A 22645-nucleotide genomic window follows, 5' to 3' on the forward strand; every position below is an offset into this window, starting at 1 on the left:
AACCACCTTGTTCCAAAGGGGATATTGGCCTCAGGAGGCGCCCAGAGGTGACCTCAGGCGGCCCGACCCAGGAGTCCAAGCTCCGGGAGCAGGGCCACAGGAGCAGCTGCGGAGAGGGGCGGTGCCAGGAGCCGGAACGGGCAGTCGGGCGTTTCCTGGAAGAGGTGCGGACGGCGGCGAGCCAGTGACCGTGGGCGGTGCCGTCTGAGCGGGCGGGTCACGTGACGCCCACAACAACGCCCACCTCCTGGTGGGCGGGGCACAGGTGGGCGGGGAGCATGCAAAACAGCCCAGGGCGGCGGCCAATCGCGGCGCGCGCCGGGGGTCCCAGCTCCGGGGATCCGGGACGCCACCCTCGCGCAGTCTCGGGTCGCTGTAGCCCGGGGGCTTTTGCCAGCGGCGCCGGGGAACTGTGTGCTGGGGCAGCGGGCGCTCCCTTGACCTCGTCCTCCTCATCCTGTGCGGCCGGCCGGGTGAGGCCGGGCCCGCGTAGGGGGCAGGCGGCGGCTGCCTCCGGCGGAGGTGCCTCGCGGCTCCCGGGCGGGCCCGCGCCTCGGCGGCGTGCTCCATGCATCCGGAGCCCGCCCCGCCCCCGAGCCGCAGCAGCCCCGAGCTTCCCCCGAGCGGCGGCAGCACCACCAGCGGCAGCCGCCGGAGCCGCCGCCGCAGCGGGGACGGGGAGCCTCCGGGAGCCCCGCCGCCGCCGCCGCCGCCGCCTGCTGTCACCTACCCGGACTGGATCGGCCAGAGTTACTCCGAGGTGATGAGTCTCAACGAGCACTCCATGCAGGCGCTGTCCTGGCGCAAGCTCTATTTGAGCCGCGCCAAGCTCAAAGCCTCCAGCCGGACCTCGGCTCTGCTCTCCGGCTTCGCCATGGTGAGCTCGGGCCACCTTGCCCTCCCCTTTCTGCTGTCCCGGCTGCTCCCTCCCGCAGCCCCGACGGGGCCCACTGGGGAGCGGGCTGGGCGGGCCGGGCGGGCCGGGGTGAGGGGAAGAGCTGGGAGAAGCCGTCGTGAGCGCTGCGCAAGGGGCAGAGGTGCTGCTGGACGTGAGCACTAGTGGGCGCCGAGTACTCCGATCTGGGGTGGTGACAAGCCATACCAGAGTCCGGGCTTTGGGGGCTTGGGTGCCTCCACATGGACTTGCCTGCCCCAGCAAGAGTGGTAGATGGCATCCCGAAGTTAGCTCTGTAAGAAGCCCGCCCCACGTGCGTTCAGTGGGGAAAGAAGGGACTCAAAAACTAACCCAGCTGGGGGCGTCAGGAGGTGGGGACGAGGACCAAGACCTTGAGCTGTCTTGTGCCCCCGCACCCGAGGCCGGAAGGGTTAGCCCTGTTCTTTTATCAACTCGTAGAGGGGATTTCCTGACACCCCTTTTCCACCGCATTTTCCGAGAGCCTCAGCCTGGGGGTTTGACAACCAGTCCGCACCCTCAGTTTTTCCTCCAGAAACTTGCCACTGAGTCACTGAGTGTGAGGGAGTAGAGAGGGACGTGTTCCCGTTGAATGGGCTCTTTATTTTTTCTTTTTTCCAAGACGGAGTCTCTGTCTGTCGCCCAGGCTGGAGTGCAGTGGTGCAATCCCGGCTCACTGAAACCTCCACCTCCCGGGTTCAAGCGATTCTCATGCCTCAGCCTCCTGAGTAGCTGGGATTACAGACACCACGCCCAGCTAATTTTTGTATTCTTAGTGGAGACAGGGTTTCACCGTGTTGGCCAGGCTGGTCTTGAACTCTTGACCTCATGATCTGCCCACCTTGGCCTCCCAAAGTGCTGTGATTACAGGCGTGAGCCACCTCCCCCGGCCCAGTGGGCTCTTTCTTGATCTAGGGGATAGGCTTGCTTTCCTTTCCCTACCATCCTAAGGAGCTGGAGTGGGAAGCCTCTGAGGTGTGGGGTGGGTGAGGCTGCCGATGGGCCTGAGAAGTGGCTCTGGGGATACCCTCAGGCTTGGCATATTGAAGTTTCTCCGGAAGCAGGGGACTACATAATAACTACATTATTACCACTTTCGGTGATATCAGCCTTTGTGAATGGACTCAGCCCCCGCCCCCCAGTTCTGTAGACCAGAGCACTCCTGCCCCCGCCACCAGTGAGCTAAGCCCTTGGCCTTGAGGGAGGGAGTGGCTGCACCCTTCGTGTTTTCTTGGGAAGGGAGTGTGTCTGGAACTCTCCCTGCTTTGCCTTGCAGCAGAGCCTGAATTTTTTAAGGCCCAGAGCGGGCTGGGCCACGTGGAAAGGCCGGGAGATGGGGAGTGGGCAGCAGCCCTCCCTGCTCAGCGACTTGCTGCCTGTGTGACCTCAAGCAACCCACTCTCCCTGTCTCGCCTCAATTCCTGAATGGATCAAAGAAGGCTGCTACTCCAGAGTTTCTGTTTGGGAATACAACTGAGGGAGCGCCTGAGAGGGGATCAGGGAGTGTGTGTATAGACAGCACTCTCAGTTTTAGTTTATACGGCAGGGAATTCTGCTCTGTTAGTTTCAAATCCCGAGAGACCAGGTTCTGCCTCGTGCCTGAAGAATCTCTAAACGCAGCCGGCATCTACTAAACACTCAGTGCTAGGTGCCTTATCTCCTGGGCTTACTCCTCAGCAACCCTCTGTGATGGTTTTGTCAAAGGGCTTTCCCAAGACCGCACAGCCAGTCCGGTGGAGCAGGATTTGAACCCGGGTCTGTTAGTGTTCAGAACTTGCTCAGGCACTTGTACCCATTGCGGTGTATAGGCACTCTGATGTCCAGCCAGGGACATGTTAAGACAGGCCTAGGAAATGAGAAATAGGGCAAAAGAGTTTCTTTTAAGCCAAAGAAAGTTTTATAGTTGGTGGTGGGCAGGGAGCTACCAGCTGTCAGCTTTTCCCTGCAGGCTCTGGGTTTAACATAATGGCTCCCCCTTTTCTTACGGTCATGAGTTTATAGCTGCCCCAAGCTCCTTCTCACTCCTGAGGGGTGAGATCCAGATGAATGACATTTTCCTGCCTTCTCAAGTCCCCTCTTCCTTTCAAAGACAGGCCTCAGGCCTCATGGTCAAATGTCACCTCCTTCCTCTTGCTAAAAACAGTGTGAGGAAGTCAGGAGACTGGGGCAGCCAGTGACTTGGAGTGGGCTTTGGCCCACCCTGTCTGTCTCTTGGGGACTTTTCTTTTCCCCTTCCTGGGTGGAGAAGGCTTGCCGGCTCTGCCGATGGAGTCCCCAAAGTTCTGCAGGCAGGGAAGGACCAAACCCCAGGATGCTCTCCATTCTGCCGTTACAAGAGGGTAACTGCATGTGCCATGAAGCTGGAAATCTACAGGAGGGATGGGATTGGGTGCAGGGTCTGACCATGCCCCACTCCCACTTAGACACCCAGCCTGTAAGTGAGCTTCAGAGAGGAGGGGGTGCCAGCAGCCCCAGCGCCATGGTAACAGAGCGACAAGTTTCCTGAATGACTCTCCCTTGGCCTGTGAGTCAGCATAACCAACTTCCTGCCCCCAGAGGGCTTCCTTCCCAGAGACCTGGAAAGTCAAGGGATGGGGTCACCAGGTGAGATTGAGGGAGGGTCTCCCACAAAGCCTGGAGGGGATTGAGAGGTTCCCCACTTCACAGGTAGAAGGGTCTGGCCAGGTGGCCAGGAAGTGTTGGGGATGGCCGGTGAGTGACCTCAGGCAAGAGGCTTTACCTCTTTGAGGCCAGTTTTCTTTTCTTTTTTTTTTTTTCCTTTGAGACGGAGATTCCTCTTTGTTGCCCAGGCTGGAGTGCAATGATGTGATCTTGGCTCACTGCAACCTCCGCCTCCTGGGTTCATGCGATTCTCCTGTCTCAGCCTCCTGAGTAGCTGGGATTACAGGCACACGCCACCTCACCCGGCCTCTCATTTTTGTATTTTTAGTAGAGATGGGGTTTCACCATGTTGGCCAGGCTGGTCTCAAACTCCTGACCTCAGGTGATCCACCTGCCTTGGCCTCCCAAAGTGCTGGGATTACAGGTGTGAGCCACCGCACCTGGCTGAAGCCAGTTTTTTTTATGTGTACGGAGATGGCACATATCCTGCTCTCCCATGGACTTGCATGAAGATTCATTGTAAGACCAGACCGGGCCCATGAAACACAGAGGAATTTTCAGGGTCTGATGACGCACACCTTGCCTGGACCCTCTCTGATCTGCAGATGAGATTCTTGCTCCAGACGGCAATTCTAGGAACAGCAGGCCTCAGGCGCGCCATCCTCCAAACTCTAACGAGAGATACAAAGCAAGGCGGCCTGGACGTAGCATGGGATCAACATCCTGTAGAGCTCCTTAAGCCCACAGTACTCTTGTGGGCTTTGAATCACGCCCTCTGTGCCTCAGTTTACACTTCATTGAGAGGCAGCCAGCCTCAGCCTGACCCCGTCCCCTGCAGGACTGGTGAGCATATGTGGTGATCTCGTCTGCTGGGGAAGGCAGGCTGTAACATTAGCCTAAGCAGAAGATAATTAGGAAGGTCAGTCTGCTGCTGTAAACAAAATGCTTTCCATGACCTGGGATCAATTATTTTTGGATTATCTGCCTCCTCAGTTCTCTGCCTGCCAGCACCCTTTTGTTCCCAAGTTCTAGAGCTGGTTCAGAAGTTGCCTGTAATTTCTTTTCTTTTTTTTTTTTTTTTTTTTGAGACGGAGTCTCGCTCTGTCGCCCAGGATAGAGTGCAGTGGCCGGATCTCAGCTCACTGCAAGCTTCACCTCCCAGGTTTACGCCATTCTCCTGCCTCAGCCTCCTGAGTAGCTGCGATTACAGGCGCCCGCCACCTCGCTCGGCTAGTTTTTTGTATTTTTTAGTAGAGACGGGGTTTCACTGTGTTAGCCAGGATGGTCTCGATCTCCTGACCTCGTGATCCGCCCGTCTCGGCCTCCCAAAGTACTGGGATTACAGGCTTGAGCCACCGCGCCCGGCCTAGAAGTTGCCTGTAATTTCTATGAAAATGAGTTGAAAGGGAAAGACTCAAATCATAAGACACTGAGCCTCTGTGACATGTTCCGAGTTCAGGGACCATGTCAATGAGCAAGAAACTGCTATTACTGTTCCTAGTACTGATCACCGATAGTAATTATTATTGCTGTTGTTGATTGGGCTGTTGCCGTAGGCTAGATGGTGTCCCACGTAGCATGTTGTGTGATCTTCCTATAACCAGGTGAGTATAGGTGGTCATTGAGAGGAAAGACTTGCCCATGGTCACCTGGCTGGGAAGCTGCAGAGCCCTGTGGCTGTGGTGTAGCACCCTTGCTGTGGGAGAGGAAGCATCAGAGAGTGTAGGAGAACAGAGCTGAGAAGGTCAAGCAGAGCAAGGTCAGAACAGACACCTGAGCAAGACAAGTTGGTTCAGATCCCAGCTCTACCTCTTATAAGGGCAAGACCTTAGGTAAGTCATTTAACCTTTCTCGGTCTCAGTTTCCTCATCTTTAAAATGGAGTACAGCTGGGCACTTTGGCTCACACTTGTAATCCTAGCACTTTGGGAGGCTGAGGCGGGTCAATCACCTGAGGTCAGGAGTTGGAGACCAGCCTGGCCAATATGGTGAAACCCCATCTCTACTAAAAATACAAAAATTAGCCGGGTGTGGTTGTGCATTCCTGTGATTCCAGCTACTTGGGAGGCTGAGGCAGGAGAATTGCTTCAACCCAGGAGGCGGAGGTTGCAATGAGTAGAGATCGCACCACTGCACTCCAGCCTGGGCAACAAACAGAGTAAGACTCCATCTCAAAAAAAGAAAAAAAATTGCAAAGCACTTACAGTATCTGACCCAAGTATCCCAGATACTTGCTTACCCTTTTTTCCATGGTGTTAGGGCTACTAAGGGTTAACTGAGTTAAAATAATCTGGTTCTTGCCGAGCCTTGAGTGTGGTGGAGTTAGGACTTGAGAAAGAGCCTTCAAGTCACAGGAAATGGCAGGAACAGTTAAAGATGAGAAATGACAGGGCCTAGGGGAAAGGTACAGGGGCTGTGGTTGGGGTTGAGGGTCTTCAGGAAGTAGTAGAGAACGGTGAATTTAGCCAGGCAAGATGATGGAGGGCCTTGATTGGGTGGGAAATTTGAACTCTTGGATCAGCAGCAGGGAGCCATTGAAGGTTTTAGACAGGAGTTACATGATGAATTCTATGATGGTGGTGGTGGTGGTTGTGGTTACTGTTTACTGAAACCCTGTCATGCCAGGCATGAGCCTGAACGCTCTTCTTTCATTCTTACTGAATCCTCACCATAGCTCTTAAAGTATGTACTATAAACAGGAAAACGAAGGCTCCTAGAGGTTAAGATTCTCCAGCTAGTAGCATTCAAGCTCTGGTCTGTCTGGCTGGGAGCCATTTCCACTTTACCACCCTCTGGTTTCCACCACCCATGCAAGTTATTAACTGGGCCTTTGAGATCTTCCAGACGTGAGACTCGGCGTGCTGGATTTGCACGCTGGGCTATGGAGAAAGGGAATTATGCTGTGTTCCCCAAGGGGAGGGTGCTTCCTGCCTAGCAGAGAAGACGTTTGTAAAATTTCACAAGTGCCTGTGGCACATTTTTGGAATTTTGACCAAGAGCAGTGTTGAGCTCCACTGACTGCCCGGTCCCTGGCTAATGAAGGATAACTCTGAGTAGGTTTCTAAGACAGCCCTAAGGGAATCAGTGTGGGGTGGGGGTGAAGGGTAGAGTTCCTGTAGAGAAATAAAACTGAATATAAAGTTTAAACATTGACAGCAGGCCAGGTGTAGTGGCTCACGCCTGTAATCCCAGTACTTTGAGAGGCCAAGGTAGGAAGATAGCCGGAGCCTAGGAGTTGGAGACCAGCCTGGGCAACATAGGGAGACCCCGTCTCTACAAATAAAAAAAAAAAAATTAGTCAGGCATGGTGGCAGATGCCTGTGGTCCCAAGTACTTGGGAGGCTGAGGCAGGAGGATCACTTGAGCCCAGAAGGTCGAGGCTGCAGTGAGCTGTAAGGGTGCCACACTCCAATCTGGGTGACAGAGTGAGACTCTATCTCACAACAAATAAAATAAACATAGACAGCAGATTTCTCTCTGATGGGGTTTCTAAGGGTTCTTTAATATGATCTCTGGAAGGAACATCTCAGACTGCTAAGACCACAGACTTTTCTTCAGATGGTAATCTTGTGGGACTATTATTTGATAGCCCTCTTTGGGGATCATTGATGTCACCCAGGGGTCAGCTGGCTTTTTGTGGAAAGGAGCCGCCAGGTCTCAGTGGTAACTCTTCAACTCTGCTGTTGTAGCTGGAAAGCAGCACGGATAATAGGTGAGTGAGTGGGCATGGCTGTGTGCCAATAAAACTTAATTTACAAAAACTACTGTCTTGGCCGGGCGCGGTCGCTCAAGCCTGTAATCCCAGCACTTTGGGAGGCCGAGACAGGCGGATCACGAGGTCAGGAGATCGAGACCATCCTGGCTAACACGGTGAAACCCCGTCTCTACTAAAAAATACAAAAAAAAACTAGCCGGGCAAGGTGGCAGGCGCCTGTAGTCCCGGCTACTCGGCAGGCTGAGGCAGGAGAATGGCGGGAACCTGGGAGGCGGAGCTTGCAGTGAGCTGAGATCCGGCCACAGCACTCCAGCCTGGGCGACAGAGCGAGACTCCGTCTCAAAAAAAAAAAAAAAAAAACTACTGTCTGCAGGCTCTAGTTTGCTGACCTCTGATCTAAGCCCATCTTTTTTTTTTTTTTGAGACTGAGTTTTGCTCTTGTTGCCCAGGTTTGAGTAGAATGGTGCGATCTTGGCTCACTGCAGCCTCTGCCTCCTGGGTTCAAGCGATTCTTCAGGCTCAGCCTCCCGAGTAGCTGGGGTTATAGGCAGGCGCCACCATGCCCGGCTAATTTTGTATTTTTAGTAGAGATGGGGTTTCTCCATGTTGGTCAGGCTGGTCTCGAACTCCCAGCCTCAGATGATCCGCCCAGCTCGACCTCCCAAAGTGCTGGGATTATAGGTGTGAGCCACCGTGCCCGGCCCTGTCTCCAAACTTTTGAGCTTATACCCTTATCAAAAAATATTTATGGCTGGGCACGATGGCTCACACCTGTAATCCCAGCAGTTTGGGAGGCTGAGGCTGGCGGATCCCGAGGTCAGGAGATCGAGACCATCCTGGCTAACACGGTGAAACCCCGTCTCTACTAAAAAACACAAAAAATTAGCCGGGCGTGGTGGTGGGTGCCTGTAGTCCCAGCTACTTGGGAGGCTGAGGCAGGAGAATGGCGTGAACACGGGAGGCGGAGGTTGCAGTGAGCTGAGATCGCACCACTGCACTCCAGCCTGGGTGACAGAGTGAGACTCCGTCTCAAAAAAAAAAAAAAAAAATTAACCAGGCGTGTTGGTGTGTGCCTCCAGTCCCAGCTGTTTGGGATGCTGAGATGGGAGGATCACTGAACCCGAGAGGTTGAGGCTGCCGTGAGCTGTGATTACCCAATTGCACCCCAGCGTGGGCGACAGAGTGAGACCCTGCCTCAAAAAAAGAATTAGCCGGTTGAAGAGAAAGTCTGGGTCTGTGCCCCCCGACCCTGTATGCAAATTCAGCCTATTCATGGCTTGTAACAAATTTAGTAAGTTGCAACCAGCACATTTTGTTGTTTCTTTCTTTTGATAACTTTGGTACCAAGCTCCTGGCCGTTTTTAGAATGAGATAAGGATGAAATGAAACAAAGCCGCAGCACACATTGCATCTTGCAAGACCTTATTGGCCTGCTGTAAGGCTAAATGTTGACTGGCGAAACTTTTGTTTCTGTTATAAACGCATGTGTGTCTATTTATAGAAACGTGGAGTCCTGGACTGTCATGGTCAAGACTTTGTAAACCACTGCACACTAGACCTCAATACCCTCTTCAGAGATGGTTTGCGTTTGAGGTGGGGCCGGCAGGCTCAGACAGCTCCGGGTGACCCTGCATGATTGCGGCTTAGAGGCCCTCATGTTCCAGGCTGCAGCCACCCACCCTCCTAAAAGGGTGGTCAAGAAAAGAACTAGGCCAGGGGAGGGAAGGCTGTGGGAGCTGAGGTCAGGCCCAGCATGGGAGGGCTGCCTCAGAGGGCCTGGACTTGCAGGTGCCCGGTGCCCAGGGTCTCCATGGAGCCCAGCTATCGCTGGCACTCGGGCGAGGTGGGCTGACGCCTGGTACAGTCTGCCAGGGCCACCCAGGCCCTGCCCTTCGCAGAATTATGTAACCCTCTTCTTGGCCCTTGCTAAGGTTTGGCATCTCTAGCCAAAATCCTCCTGGGGGATCCATGGACTAGCGTGAGGTGGGGCTGGTGGTCTTTCGCCTCTCCTATCCCTTATAGGGTTTGCCTCGCCAGGTTCAGGCGGCCAGTGGCTGGCTGGGGGCTGTTTATTTTGGGCTGACGGGCTATATTTACCTTGTGAAGCTGCATGCGATCTGATCTGATCCAACCTCGCTGGGGCTCAGCTGGGGATCTGGCAGTCAGCTGCCAGATCTGCAGGGCCCCTGGGCCCTCACCCTCCCCACCCGAGGGGAGATTTCCAGAGCAAGAAGTATCCTGGAAAAAGTGGTGGTATTTATTCCTGTGAATTTTTCATCCAGCTCCGTGACACGTACCAGCCGTTCCTTTCTTCTCACTTTGAATCATTCTTTTACACAGCCCCCTGAACCCTGTGGCATTGAACTTGGTCCCAAGTGTGGGCACATACAGCCTGCCTATGTGCATGGAGTTGCAGGAATCGTAGGGTCCAGTGAGGGTAATGGGGTTTCTTCCGGAGCCGGGCAGCAGGCCCTTTCTTCTCCCTCGGAGAGCCTCTCCCCTCTCCGCAGCCCAAGACCTCAGAGAGAGCTGGCGACTGTGGGTGTCCCCGGGCCGTGTGCATCCCCACAGCTACACTGCTTTCTGGCCCTGAAGCCTGTGGGTGTGACTAACAGTGTGGAACATGGTGGTCTGTGTCCTATGGAGGCAGCCATCAGGCCAGGTGTGGCGTGGGGTACACATCCTTGTGGCTGGGATTTGGAGCTGGAACTGCCTCTAAATATAGCAAGTGAGGTCCAGAGTCGGGGTTGGAAGGTGGGCATATGGGGTCCCTGTCTCCAGCCTGAGCTGAGGGTATCCAGGCACTATTTCTCTTCCATGGACTTCAAGCTCTGTTTTTCTCCTTTTTTCTTTTCTTTTCTTTTCCTTTTTTTTTTTTTTTTTTTTTTGAGACAGAGTCTCGCTCTGTCGCCGGGGCTGGAGTGCAGTGGCCGGATCTCAGCTCACTGCAAGCTCCGCCTCCCGGGTTCACGCCATTCTCCTGCCTCAGCCTCCCGAGTAGCTGGGACTACAGGCGCCCGCCACCTGGCCCGGCTAGTTTTTTTGTAGTTTTAGTAGAGACGGGGTTTCACCGTGTTAGCCAGGATGGTCTCGATCTCCTGACCTCGTGATCCGCCCGTCTCGGCCTCCCAAAGTGCTGGGATTACAGGCTTGAGCCACCGCGCCTGGCCTCTTTTCTTTTTTTTTAGAGATAGAGTCTTGCTCTGTTGCCCATTGTGTAGTGTAGTGATGCGATCATAGCTCACTGCAGCCTCGAACTCCTGGGCTCAAGGGATCCTCCTGCCTTAGCCTCTCAAGTAGCCGGGACTGGCTGGGCACAGTGGCTCACACCTGTAATCCCAGCACTTTGTGAGGCTGAGGCAGGGAGATCATCTGAGGTCAGGAGTTTGAGACCAGCCAGACCAACATGATGAAACCCCATCTCTACTAAAAATACAAAAGTTAGCTGGGCATGGTGGCAGGCGCCTGTAATCCCAGCTACTCAGGAGGCTGAGGCAGGAGAATTGCTTGAACCTGGGAGGGGCAGGTTGCAGTGAGTCGAATCATGCCACTGCACTCCAGCCTGGGTGACAGAGTGAGACTCCATCTCAAAAAAAAAAAAAAAAGGTAGCTGGGGCTACAGGCATGCCCACTATACCCAGCTAATTTTTTTTCTGTGTGTGTGTGCAATAGGGTCTCACATTAGCGCTGCCATGCCCAGCTAATTTTGTATTTTTAGTAGAGACAGGGTTTCTCCATGTTGGTCAGGCTTGTCTCGAACTCCCAACCTCATGTGATCTGCCCGCCTCACCCTCCCAAAGTGCTGGGATTGCAGACATGAGCCACCGCGCCCAGCCCTGTGTTTTTCTTTTTAACCAAGATTTGTTGAGCTGCTGTAGCTGGCGCTATGCTAAACATCTAGCTATGAAAACTACATTTAATCTCAGCCACCATGTGAGGGAGGTGCTCCTTTGCCCCCTTCATACCCGGGCTGTGGAGCCAAGTAGACTTGGTTTTGAATCCAGCAGCAGAGTAACCTTTTGGACAGCGGACATCACCTTTCTGAGCCTCAGTCTCCTTGTTTGTGAAAGAAGAATAATGGTATTAATAACTCATGGGATTCTCTTTTTTTTTTTTTTTTTTTTGAGACAGACCATGCTCTGTCACCCAGACTGGAGTGCAGTGGTGCTATCTTGGGTCACTGCAACCTCAGCCTCCCAATTAACTGGGATTCCAGGTGCCCACTACCACACCCCAGCTAATTTTTTTTTTTTTTTTTTTTTTTTTTTTGTTGGAGATGGTGTCTCACTCTGTTGCCTACGCTGGAGCGCAGTGGCATGATTTCAGCTTACTGCAACCTCCACCTCCAGATTCAAGTGATACTTGTGCCTCAGCCTCCCAATTTTCTGAGATTACAGGTGCGTCCCACCACACGCAGCTAATTTTTTTGTATTTTTAGTAGAGGCGGGGCTTCGCCATGTTGGCCAGGCTGGTCTTGAACTCCTCACCTCAAGTTACCTGCCTGCCTCGGCCTCCCAAAGTGCTGGGATTACAGGCATGAGCCACCGCGCCTGGCCCACGCCTGGCTAATTTTTGTATTTTTAGTAGAGACAGGGTTTCACCATGTTGGCCAGGCTGGTCTGGAACTCCCGGCCTCAAGTGATCCGCCCGCCTGAGTTTCCCAATGTGCTGGGATTACAGGCATGAGCCACCACGCCTGTCAGCCTCTATTTTATAGATGTGGGAGCTGTGGTACAGAGAGGTTGAGAACCTTATCCAAGGTCAATAGCTGTGTAAGTGGAGGAGCCAGTTTGCAGCCAGCCGTGTGGTGTGCTCTGTGGTCCTGTCTGCATAGAGGGGGAGAGACACTACCTTGAGGGTGGCTGGGGCGCAGGTGAGGCACCAAGTAGGAAGCAGAGTAGGACTGTAGACCTGTGTACAGGCCCCTCATACACACCCCAGCGGCCAGCTCAGGGCCTAAGACACCTAAAGGCTCAGACATTTCCAGTGAGTGGATCAGTAGCAGTGGACCTGGGGCAGCTCACTAACAGCCGCTGCTGCTTGTCCTGTCTCCGGTTTCAGGTTCCGGGGTGGCAGACCAGAGCAGGAAGAGGAAGTGCTGGGGGTGGGGAGGTGGCAGGAGACACTGGCTGCTGGAAGGGGCTCTCCTCTTCCAGGTGTGGGCAGACCCGGGTGCAGAGACAAGGGAGCTGCAGGATGTGGCCCTCCACCTGCTGTGGCCTGGTGACCTGTGCCACGTCTTGTGTCCAGCACCCACATGTGCTGAGACACCCTCACCCGCATGGACTCAGAATTCTCAGGGCTGGCTTTCGGCCACCAAAGATCTTAAACACGGTAGAAATCCTGATGGCATTGCCCCAAATTTATATGAGTTTGAAATGTTTTGTAAACGCCTGGACTAAAAAGTACATACTGACGTCCACTGAGGGCATTCTTAGACAAAAGCCTGCGAATCCCATTGAAATTGTCAGAAAAGTCCTGTCAATAAATGATACTTGGCTGTTTTAAGGAGTGTCAAGGGCCAGGCGCAGTGGCTCACACCTATAATCCCAGCACTTTGGGAGGCCAAGGCGGGTGGATCACGAGGTCAGAAGTTCGAGACCAGCCTGGCCAACATGGTGAAACCCCATCTCTACTAAAAATACAACAATTAGCTGGGCGTGGTGGCAGGTGCCTGTAATCCCAGCTACTTGGGAGGCTGAGGCAGGAGAATCACTTGAATCCATGAGCCAGAAGTTGCAGTGAGCTGAGATTACACCATTGTACTCCAGCCTGGGCGGTAGAGTGACTCCATCAAAAAAAAAAAGAAAAGGATAGTGTCCACCATCTTCAGATTCTCAGAGGTATCCGACCCCTGAAGATCCAGACTGTGACCTTCATCTCACTGCATCCCCTTCTTTTATGGGTGGAGAGGAGGGTCTTGGCCAAGGTTACGGGTGAACAGGCGGTTATGGAGCTGGACCATGGGTTTGCCGATTTGACCTGGCGTTCTTTCTGCCTGAGCGTTCCCCTCTGCAGGAGGGTAGAAGCCCCAGGAGGATGTTATAAAGAGACTGTGGGGTGGGGATGAGGTTCCTAAACTGGGTAATAATAAAGCTCGCTTTTATTGAGGGTTTGTTGTGTGCCAGACACTACCTGTTTTACATGGATTGACTCTTAATCCTCACAAGAAGCCTTCGAGGCTTGTCCCATTTATTCCCATTTTACAGATGTGGAAACAGAGGTGCAGAAAGTTGAGAGCTTGCCAGAGTCATACGGCCTAATCAAGGGCAGGGGAGTCAGGGTCGAAGCCAGGCAGACTGTAAAAGGAGAGCAGTGGGGAAGGAAGGAGCCCACACCCCTACCTAGTGCAGGAGGGGTGAGGACGGGAATTCCCTACTTGCTGGGGGCCAGGCTGGTGTGCGGCTAATGGAGAAACTTCCACATTAGGCTGTCCGCTCTGAGCCTGCCACATACATAGCAAACACCTTATGAAGAGTCACTGTCCTTGATGGAATGACTGCCATAGGTACCGCCATCTCCCTACCCCCGTCCCTCCAGCCCTCATGGGTTGACCGTGGTTGTGTGCCCACTGCTGGCTGTTCCCAGCCCAGGTCTGATGAGCTGGCTCCTTTGCATGGGGGTGACTTGCAAGGCCCAGGTGAGGAGCAGCAGGTGTCTGGCCCGGAGCATGCTTCTGGTGACCTCGGGTCCACAGGTCTCCAGGAACTGGGGACAGCTGGTGGTCAGCCCTGCAGCTGGGGAGGAGACAGCCCCAGGGTGTACTGGCGACCCAGCCTGCACCAGCTGAGCCCGTCGCTTCTGGGAAGCCTGCTCTGTACTTCTCAGGTCGTGCACTGTGTTCTCAGAAGGGCCTGGGTGTGCCCTGGGAGAGCAGCCACCACCCCTCTGCATGTCCCCAGAGCAGGGCATGAAGGAGAGGCCTCTGCTTGGGTGTGAGGATGTGGGGCCAACAGGAATGGTGGCTGGTGATTGCTTTTTTAAATGCTTTTATTTTAACCATAGTAAAACACGCATAACAAAATTTACCATTTTGACCACTGATAGTGGTTAGTGTTAATTTTAATTTAATTATTTAATTGTTATTATTATTTTTGAGTTAGAGTCTCACTCTGTTGCCCAGGCTGGAGTGCAGTGGCACGATCTCAGCTCACTGCAACCTCCACTGCCCGGGTTCAAGTGAGTCTCCTGCCTCAGCCTCCCAAGTAGCTGGGATTACAGGCGCGTGCCACTACGCCCAGCTATTTTTTTTTATTTTTAGTAGAGATGGGGTTTCACCATGTTAGCCAGGCTCGTCTCCAACTCCTGACCTCAGGTGATCCACCCACCTCAGCTTCCCAAAGTGCTGGAATTACAGGCATGAGCCACTGGCCCCGGCCTGATTTTATTTTTTTTAGAGATAAGGTCTTGCTCTGGTGCCCAGACTGGAGGGCGGTGGTGCGGTCATAGCTCACCACCACCTCAAACTCCTGTGCTCCAGCAATGCTTCTCCGTCAGACTCCCAAGTAGCCAGAACTACAGGTGTACACCACCACCCCCAGCTAATTTAAAAAAATTTTTTGTAGAGGTGAGGTTTCTCTGTGTTGCCTGGCTGCTCTCTAACTCCTGGCCTCAAGCAGTCCTCCCACCGCGGCCTCCACAAAGTGTAGAGATTACAGGCGTGAGCCACTGTGCCTGTCCTGCGGTTGGTTTCTAATACCTGACCAGGTGGTAATAGCCGTGATTTGGGAGGTGGTACCATGTGCCAGCTCTCATTTAATTTTTTTTTTTTTTTTTTTTTTGAGATGGAGTCTCGCTCTGTCGCCCGGGCGGGAGTGCAGTGGCCAGATCTCGGCTCGCTGCAAGCTCCGCCTCCCAGATTCACGCCATTCTCCTGCCTCAGCCTCCCGTGTAGCTGGGACTACAGGCGCCCGCCACTTCGCCCGGCTATTTTTTTTTTTGTATTTTTTAGTAGAGACGGGGTTTCACCGTCTTAGCCAGGATGGTCTTGATCTCCTGACCTCGTGATCCGCCCGTCTCGGCCTCCCAAAGTGCTGGGATTACAGGCTTGAGCCACCGCGCCCGGCCTCATTTAATTGTTAAAATAATTCTATGAATTGGCTGGGTGTGGTGGCTCATACCTGTAATCCCCGCACTTTGGGAGGCTGAGGCGGGCAGGTGGATCACCTGAGGTTGGAAGTTCGAGACCAGCTTGCCCAACGTGGTGAAACCCTGTCTGTACCAAAAGTACAAAAAAGTAGTCAAGTGTAGGCACATGCCTGTAGTCCCAGGTACTTGGGAGGCTGAGGCAGGAGGATCACTTGAACCCAGGAGGTGGAGGTTGCAGTCAGCCAAGATCGCACCACTGGGCTCCAGCCGGGGCAAAAGAGCACGACTCTGTCTGGGGGGAAAAAAAATCCTATGAACTAGTATTATATCCCTATTTCTACAGATAAGAAAGTTGAGGCTTAGAGAGGTTAAGTGACTTTCCCAGGGTTGCACAGTGAGTGAGTGCCAGGACTGGGATTCAGATCCAGGCGGCCTTGGCTCCTGCTTTCTGTAGGACTTTATGCCACTCTCATCCCCAGGTGAATAGGCCTTACTATCCCCATTATAGATAAATGAAAACTAAGGCTTGGAGAGGCCACGCGACTGACCAGGGTCGCAGAGCCTGACAGGAGGAGAGCCAGGACTGAAGATTAGCAGTGGGGGCTGGGACTGCTGGCACTCATTCCGCCTGTCCCCCTGCAGGTGGCGATGGTGGAGGTGCAGCTGGACGCTGACCACGACTACCCGCCAGGGCTGCTCATCGCCTTCAGTGCCTGCACCACGGTGCTGGTGGCTGTGCACCTGTTTGCACTCATGATCAGCACCTGCATCCTGCCCAACATCGAGGCGGTGAGCAACGTGCACAACCTCAACTCGGTCAAGGAGTCCCCCCATGAGCGCATGCACCGCCACATCGAGCTGGCCTGGGCCTTCTCCACCGTCATCGGCACACTGCTTTTCCTGGCCGAGGTCGTGCTGCTCTGCTGGGTCAAGTTCTTGCCCCTCAAGAAGCAGCCAGGCCAGCCGAGGCCCACCAGCAAGCCCCCCGCCAGTGGTGCAGCCGCCAACGTCAGCACCAGCGGCATCACCCCGGGCCAGGCAGCCGCCATCGCCTCGACCACCATCATGGTGCCCTTCGGCCTGATCTTTATTGTCTTCGCCGTCCACTTCTACCGCTCACTGGTCAGCCATAAGACGGACCGACAGTTCCAGGAGCTCAACGAGCTGGCGGAGTTTGCTCGCTTACAGGACCAGCTGGACCACAGAGGGGACCACCCCCTGACGCCCGGCAGCCACTATGCCTAGGCCCATGTGGTCTGGGCCCTTCCAATTCTTTGGCCTTACGCCCTTCCCCATGACCTTGTCCTGCCCCAGCCTCACGGACAGCCTGTGCAAGGGGCTGGGCTTCAGCAAGGGGCAGAGCGTGGAGGGAAGAGGCTTTTTGTAAGAGAAATTTCTGCACTTTGAAACTGTCCTCTAAGAGAATAAGCATTTCCTGTTCTTCCAGCTCCAGGAAGAGCCGGAGGGGGCCAAAGTGGGGCCACACACTCGCTGTGTCCCCTCTCCTCCCCTGTGCCAGTACCACCTGGGTGCCTCCTCCTGTCCGTCTCAACCTCCCTTCCGTCCAGCGTTGAGTGTGTACATGTGTGTGTGACACATAAATATACTCATAAGGACACCTCCTTCCTGTGTCTTGTTTTTATTGGGCCTGGACTACTGGTATTATGCCTCACCCTGATTAGGTGAGCCTCTATGAAAACTTAAAACAAATTTTAAGCCAGGTATGGTGGCACACACCTGTGGTCTCAGCTATTCAGGAGGCCAAGGCAGGAGGATCTCTTTTTTTTTTTTTTTTTTTTTTTTGTATTTTTTTTAATTTATTTATTTGGCAGGAGGATCTCTTGAGCCCTAGGAGTTTGAGACCCCATCTCAAACAAAAAATACAAAAATTAGCCAGGCATCGCACCTGCAATTCCAGCTCCTTTGAGAGATTGAGGCAGGAAGATTGCCTGAGCCCAGGAGGCCAAGGCTGCAATGAGCTATGGTAACACCACTACACTCCAGCCTGGGCAACAGAGGGAGACGCTCTTAAAAAAAGGAAAACTTTGCTCGGCACGGTGGCTCACGCCTGTAATCCTAGCACTCTGGGAGGTCGAGGCGGGCAGATCATCTGAGGTCGGGAGTTCGAGGCCAGCCTGACCAACATGGAGAAACCCCATGTCTACTAAAAATACAAAATTAGTCATGCGTGGTGGCGCATGCTTGTAATCCCTGCTACTCTGGAGGCTGAGGCAGGAGAATCGCTTGAACCCGGGAGGCGGAGGTTGCGGTGAGCCGAGATCACGCCACTGCCCTCCCACCTGGGCAACAAGAGTGAAACTCTGTCTCAAAAAAGAAAAAAAATTCAACATTTTATTTTGAGAAATTTCAAACCTACAAAAAGTTGCATGAATAGTGTCTATCTGAAATACATATTCAGTCTTTTCTTTAGAAGTCTTTTTTTTTTTTTTTTTTGAGACAGAGCCTCACTCTGTCACCCAGGCTGCAGTGCAGTGGCGCAATCTGTAAAGTCACCATGAACACTGACTTAGCACATACCGAACCATCGCTCCTAGGAGAAATACAGGGTTGCGTTCCTGTGAGCTTTGGTCATGATATTTTCATCAGCTGATCAATATGTAATCTTGTTTTATGTGTATTTCTGTTTAAAGAAATATACATACATACATACATATATATATATGGTTGAGTTGTTACCATTGAACTCACAGCCCGCAGGACTAGAACACATGCCTAAATAAAGCTTATCTAACATACCTATTTTCTCCATATGTGTGTCCATCATAACCGTCTTGCATTGAGGAATACTAGACAGCATTCTAGTATTACACTTGGGGACAATTTTGTTTATTCTACTTAATTTTATGTGTGTGTGTATATATATGTATATGTGTATACACACATAAATATATACATATGTACACACATAAATATATATGCATATATACGTGTGTGTGTGTGTATATATATATATATTTTTTTGAGACAGAGTTTTGCTCTTGTTGCCCAGGCTGGAGTGCAATGGCACTATCTCAGCTCACTGCAACCTCCACCTTCTGGCTTCTTTCTTCTTTTTTTTTTTTTTCTTTGAGACAAAATCTCACTTTGTTCCCCAGGTTGGAGTGCAGTGGCACAATCTCCGCTCACTACAACAAACTTTGCCTCCCAGGTTCAAGTGATTCTCCTGCCTCAGCCTCTTGAGTAGCTGGGATTACAGGCATGCACCACCGTACCCAGCTGATTTTTGTGTTTTTAGTAGAGACGGGGTTTTACCATGTTGGCCAGGCTGGTCTCGATCTCCTGACCTCAAGCAGTCCACCTACCTTGGTCTCCCAAAGTGCTGGGATTATAGATGGGAGCCACTGCACCCAGCCCACCTTCCGGTTTCAAGCGATTCTCCTGCCTCAGCCTCCTGAATACTTAGGATTACAGGCACCTACTACCACACCCAGCTAATTTTTTGTATTTTCAGTAGAGATGGGGTTTCGCTAAGTCGGCTGGTCTGGAACTCCTGACCCCATGATCCACCTGCCTTGGCCTCCCAAAGTGCTGGGATTATAGGCGTGAGCCACTGTGCCCGGCCATATATATATATATATATATATATATATATATATATATATACATATACTTTTTTTTTTTTTTTTTTTGAGATGGAGTCTTACTCTGTTACCCAAGCTGGAGTGCAGTGGCACAAGCTACTGTGCCCAGCCATGTCCAGCTAATTTTTCTAAAATATTTTATCAAGATGGGGTCTCGCTGTGTTGCCCAAGCTGGTCTTGAACTCCTGAGCTCAAGTGATCCTCTTTCCTTGGCCTCCCAAAGCAGTGGGTTTATAGGCACGAGCCACTGCACCCAGCTGGGAACCATTATAAACGGCAAAATCACCAACAAAAAGCATAAAAATGTGGAAAATGTGACACTAAGTAGACCATGAAAAGGACACTTGTTTGCAGTATGAGAGCTGAGACAAGAAAGCAGAGTGTCCTCGTGCTCTACCCCTCAGGAAACTGGCAAACTCACAGACACTGACTGAAGGCTGAGGAGGGACTGTCTTCCCTGAGCCATGTGCTGTAGTTACGCATATGGTCCTTCATGCCTAAATACTCCTCCTAAAACTAAGGACAGTTCCCGATGTAACGACAATCCAGTGATGAAATCCAGGCAATTATCAGATACAACATTCCTGTTCAGTTTCCTAAATATCCCAGTAATGTCCCTTCCAGCCACATTTTTTCCACTTGAGGATTGTGTATCACAATGAGATGTCACTTCCTAGTCTCCTTTATTCTTTTTATTTCATTATTATTTTTTGAGACAGAGTCTCACTTGTCGCCCAGGCTGGAGTGCAGTGGCATGATCTTGGCTCACTGCAAACTCTGCCTCCTAGGTTCAAGTGATTCTTCTGCCTCAGCCGCCCGAGTAGCTGGGATTACAGGTGCCCGCCACCACACCTGGCTAATTTTTGTATTTTTAGTAGAGAAGATGTTTCACCATGTTGGACAGGCTGGTCTCAGACTCCCAGCCTCAAGTGATCCACTCGCCTTGGCCTTCCAAAGTGCTAGGATTACAGGCATGAGTCACTGCGCCTAGCCTTAGTCTCCTTTAATTTGGAACAATTCCTCAGCCTTTTTTTTTTTTATTTGTTTGTGTTTGAGACAGGGACTTGCTCTGTCACCCACACTAGAGTGCAGCCTCAGCCTCTTAGGCTCAAGCAATCCTTCCATCTCAGCCTCCTGAGTAGCTGAGTAGCACATGCCACTATGTCTGGATAATGTTTGTATTTTTTGTAGAATCAGGGCCTCTCTCTTGTCCAGGCTGGTCTTGAACTCCTGGCTTCAAGGGATCCTCCCACCTTGGCCTCCCAAAGTGCTGAGATTGCAGTTGTGAGCCCCGGCACCCAGGCTAGCCTTTGTCTTTAAATTTCTTTCTTTCTTTTTTTTTTTTTTTGAGACAGGATCTTACTCTGTCACCCAGGCTGGAGTACAGTGGCATGATCACAGCTCACTACAGCTTTGACCTCCCAAGCTCAAGCGATCCTCTCACTTCAGCCTCCCAAATGGCTAGTACTACAGGTGCCCGCCACCATGCACAGCTAATCTTCATATTTTTTGTAGAGACAGGGTTTTGCCATGTTGCCCTGGCTGTTTTTTTTCACTTTTTGTGGAGACAAGGACTGACTGTGTTGCCCAGGCTGCTCGCAAACTCCTGGCTCAAAAGATCTATCCTCCCATCTTATTACAGGTATGAGCCACCATACCTGACCCAGATGTTGTCTCATTATTATAATCAGATTGTGCATTTGGGCAGGAATATTATGTAAGTGAGATTTTTATCAGGATTTGTTTAAAATAACAAAATAAGCAGGGCATGGTGACTCACTTGTGATCTCAATACAGAGAGGCTGAGGTGGGAGGATCGCTTGAGCCCAGTTGTTCAAGACCAGCCTGGGCATCTTGAGACCCTGTCTCTACAAAAAACAAAAAGATTGCCTGGGCCTGGTGGTAGTGCATCTGCAGTCCCAGCTATTTGAGAGGCTGAGGTGGGACGACTGCATGAGCCTAGAAGGTAAGGCCTGCAGTCAGCAGTAATGATGCCACTGCACTCCAGCCTGAGTGACAGAATGGGACTCCGTCTCAAAAATAACAACATGAGAATATCGGCTGGGCACAGTGGCTCACGCCTATAATCCCAGCACTTTGGGAGGCTGAGACGGGCAGATCACTTGTAGTCAGGAGTTCAAGACCAGCCTGGCCAATATGACGAAACCCTATCTGTAATAAAAATACAAAAATTAGCCAGGTGTGGTAGTGCACAGTAATCCCGGCTACACAGGAGGCTGAGGCAGGAGGATCACGACCTCAGGAGGTGGAGGTTGCAGCGAGCTGAGATCACGCCACAGCACTCCCACCTGGACAACAGAGGAAGATGTCTTAAAAAAAAAAAAAAAGGCTGGGCATGGTGGCTCACACCTGTAATCCCAGCACTTTGGGAGGCCAAGGCTGATGGATCACAAGGTCAGGAATTCAAGACCAGCTTTGGCAACATGGTGAAACCCCGTCTCTACTAAAAATACAAAAATTAGCTGGGCGTGTTGGCACATGCCTGTAATCCCAGCTATTCGGGAGGCTAAGGCAGGAGAATTGTTTGAATCCAGTAGGCAGAGGTTGCAGTGAGCTGAGATTACACCACCGCACTCCAGCCTGGGCAACAGAGCAAGACTCCATCTCAAAAAAAAAAAAAAAAGGCCAGGCGCGGTGGCTCAAGCCTGTAATCCCAGCACTTTGGGAGGCCGAGATGGGCGGATCACGAGGTCAGGAGATCGAGACCATCCTGGCTAACATGGTGAAACGCCGTCTCTACTAAAAATACAAAAAACTAGCTGGGCGCGGTGGCGGGCGCCTGTAGTCCCAGCTACTCGGGAGGCTGAGGCAGGAGAATGGCGTGAACCCGGGAGGCGGAGCTTGCAGTGAGCTGAGATCCGGCCACTGCACTCCAGCCTGGGCTACAGAGTGAGACTCCGTCTCAAAAAAAAAAAAAAAAAAAAAAAAAAAAAAAAAAAAAAATCATTATGTGCAGTTGCTATTCTACGCACTATGCATCAACTCATTTCACCCTCGGCACCCTTATATGGTGGGTACTATTATTAGCTCCACTTTGCCGAAGGTAAAATTCATGCCTGTGGAAGTTAAGTAAATTGCCAGGATTTGAACCTGGATAGTCTGACTCAGAGCCTAGGCCCTCACAAAGATCTTACCTGGGCTGATTCTGGCTTTGTTTGAAATGGGCGGCCGGGCATGGTGGCTCACACCTGTAATCCCAGCACTATGGGAGGCTGAGGCAGGCAGATCACCTGAGGTCAGCAGTGTTTGAAACCAGCTTGACCAAGTGAAACACCATCTCTACTAAAAATACAAAACTTAGACAGGCGTGGTGGTGCGCACCTGTAATCCCAGCTACTCGGGAAGCTGAGGCAGAAGAATCACTTGAACCTGGGAGGCGGAGGTTGCAGTGAGCCAAGATCGCACCATTGCACTCCAGCCTGGGCGATGAGCAAAATTCAGTCTCAAATAAATATATAAATACATACATATACACATTACATACATACATACATACATTAAAGAAATGTTGGAAGCCCCAGCTGCATGGGACCACCTTCTTACAGAGCAACAGCGAGCAGCAGCTGCACTGCAGCCACACTCTCCCCAGGGCCTATTTTTTCCACAGTCCCCAGCACTCCCTCTTTTTTTATTTTTTTATTTTTGAGATGGAGTCTTGCTCTGTCGCCCAGGCTGGGGTGCAGTG

At 52.1% G+C, this 22645-nt stretch overlaps 2 protein-coding genes across 2 annotated transcripts in view; one reads left to right on the forward strand and one right to left on the reverse strand.

Moving 5' to 3' along the window:
* The first annotated feature begins 311 nt into the window (after nucleotides 1-311).
* LOC103239286 (calcium release-activated calcium channel protein 1) lies at nucleotides 312-16960 on the forward strand. The gene is made up of 2 exons (XM_008005002.3): nucleotides 312-877; nucleotides 15980-16960. Exons 1-2 carry the CDS (start codon nucleotides 569-571, stop codon nucleotides 16580-16582), a joined length of 912 nt encoding a protein of 303 aa, XP_008003193.1. The 5' UTR covers nucleotides 312-568; the 3' UTR covers nucleotides 16583-16960.
* Nucleotides 6537-22645, reverse strand: part of MORN3 (MORN repeat containing 3) — a 41819-nt gene continuing 25710 nt past the window's right edge. Inside the window, exon 6 of the mRNA XM_037995944.2 lies at nucleotides 6537-7223. The gene's annotated coding sequence lies outside the window, so the exon portion shown is untranslated. The remainder of the gene's footprint in view (nucleotides 7224-22645) is intronic.

This window comes from Chlorocebus sabaeus, chromosome 11 (genome assembly GCF_047675955.1).
Source record: "Chlorocebus sabaeus isolate Y175 chromosome 11, mChlSab1.0.hap1, whole genome shotgun sequence".
NCBI lineage: Eukaryota > Metazoa > Chordata > Mammalia > Primates > Cercopithecidae > Chlorocebus > Chlorocebus sabaeus.

Bases quoted from the DNA above. Each gene is read 5' to 3' on its own strand.
- LOC103239286 (XM_008005002.3), top strand. From the start codon at position 569: ATGCATCCGGAGCCCGCCCCGCCCCCGAGCCGCAGCAGCCCCGAGCTT. The intron at 878-15,979 runs GTGAGCTCGGGC...GTCCCCCTGCAG, and splicing joins TGCTCTCCGGCTTCGCCATG to GTGGCGATGGTGGAGGTGCA.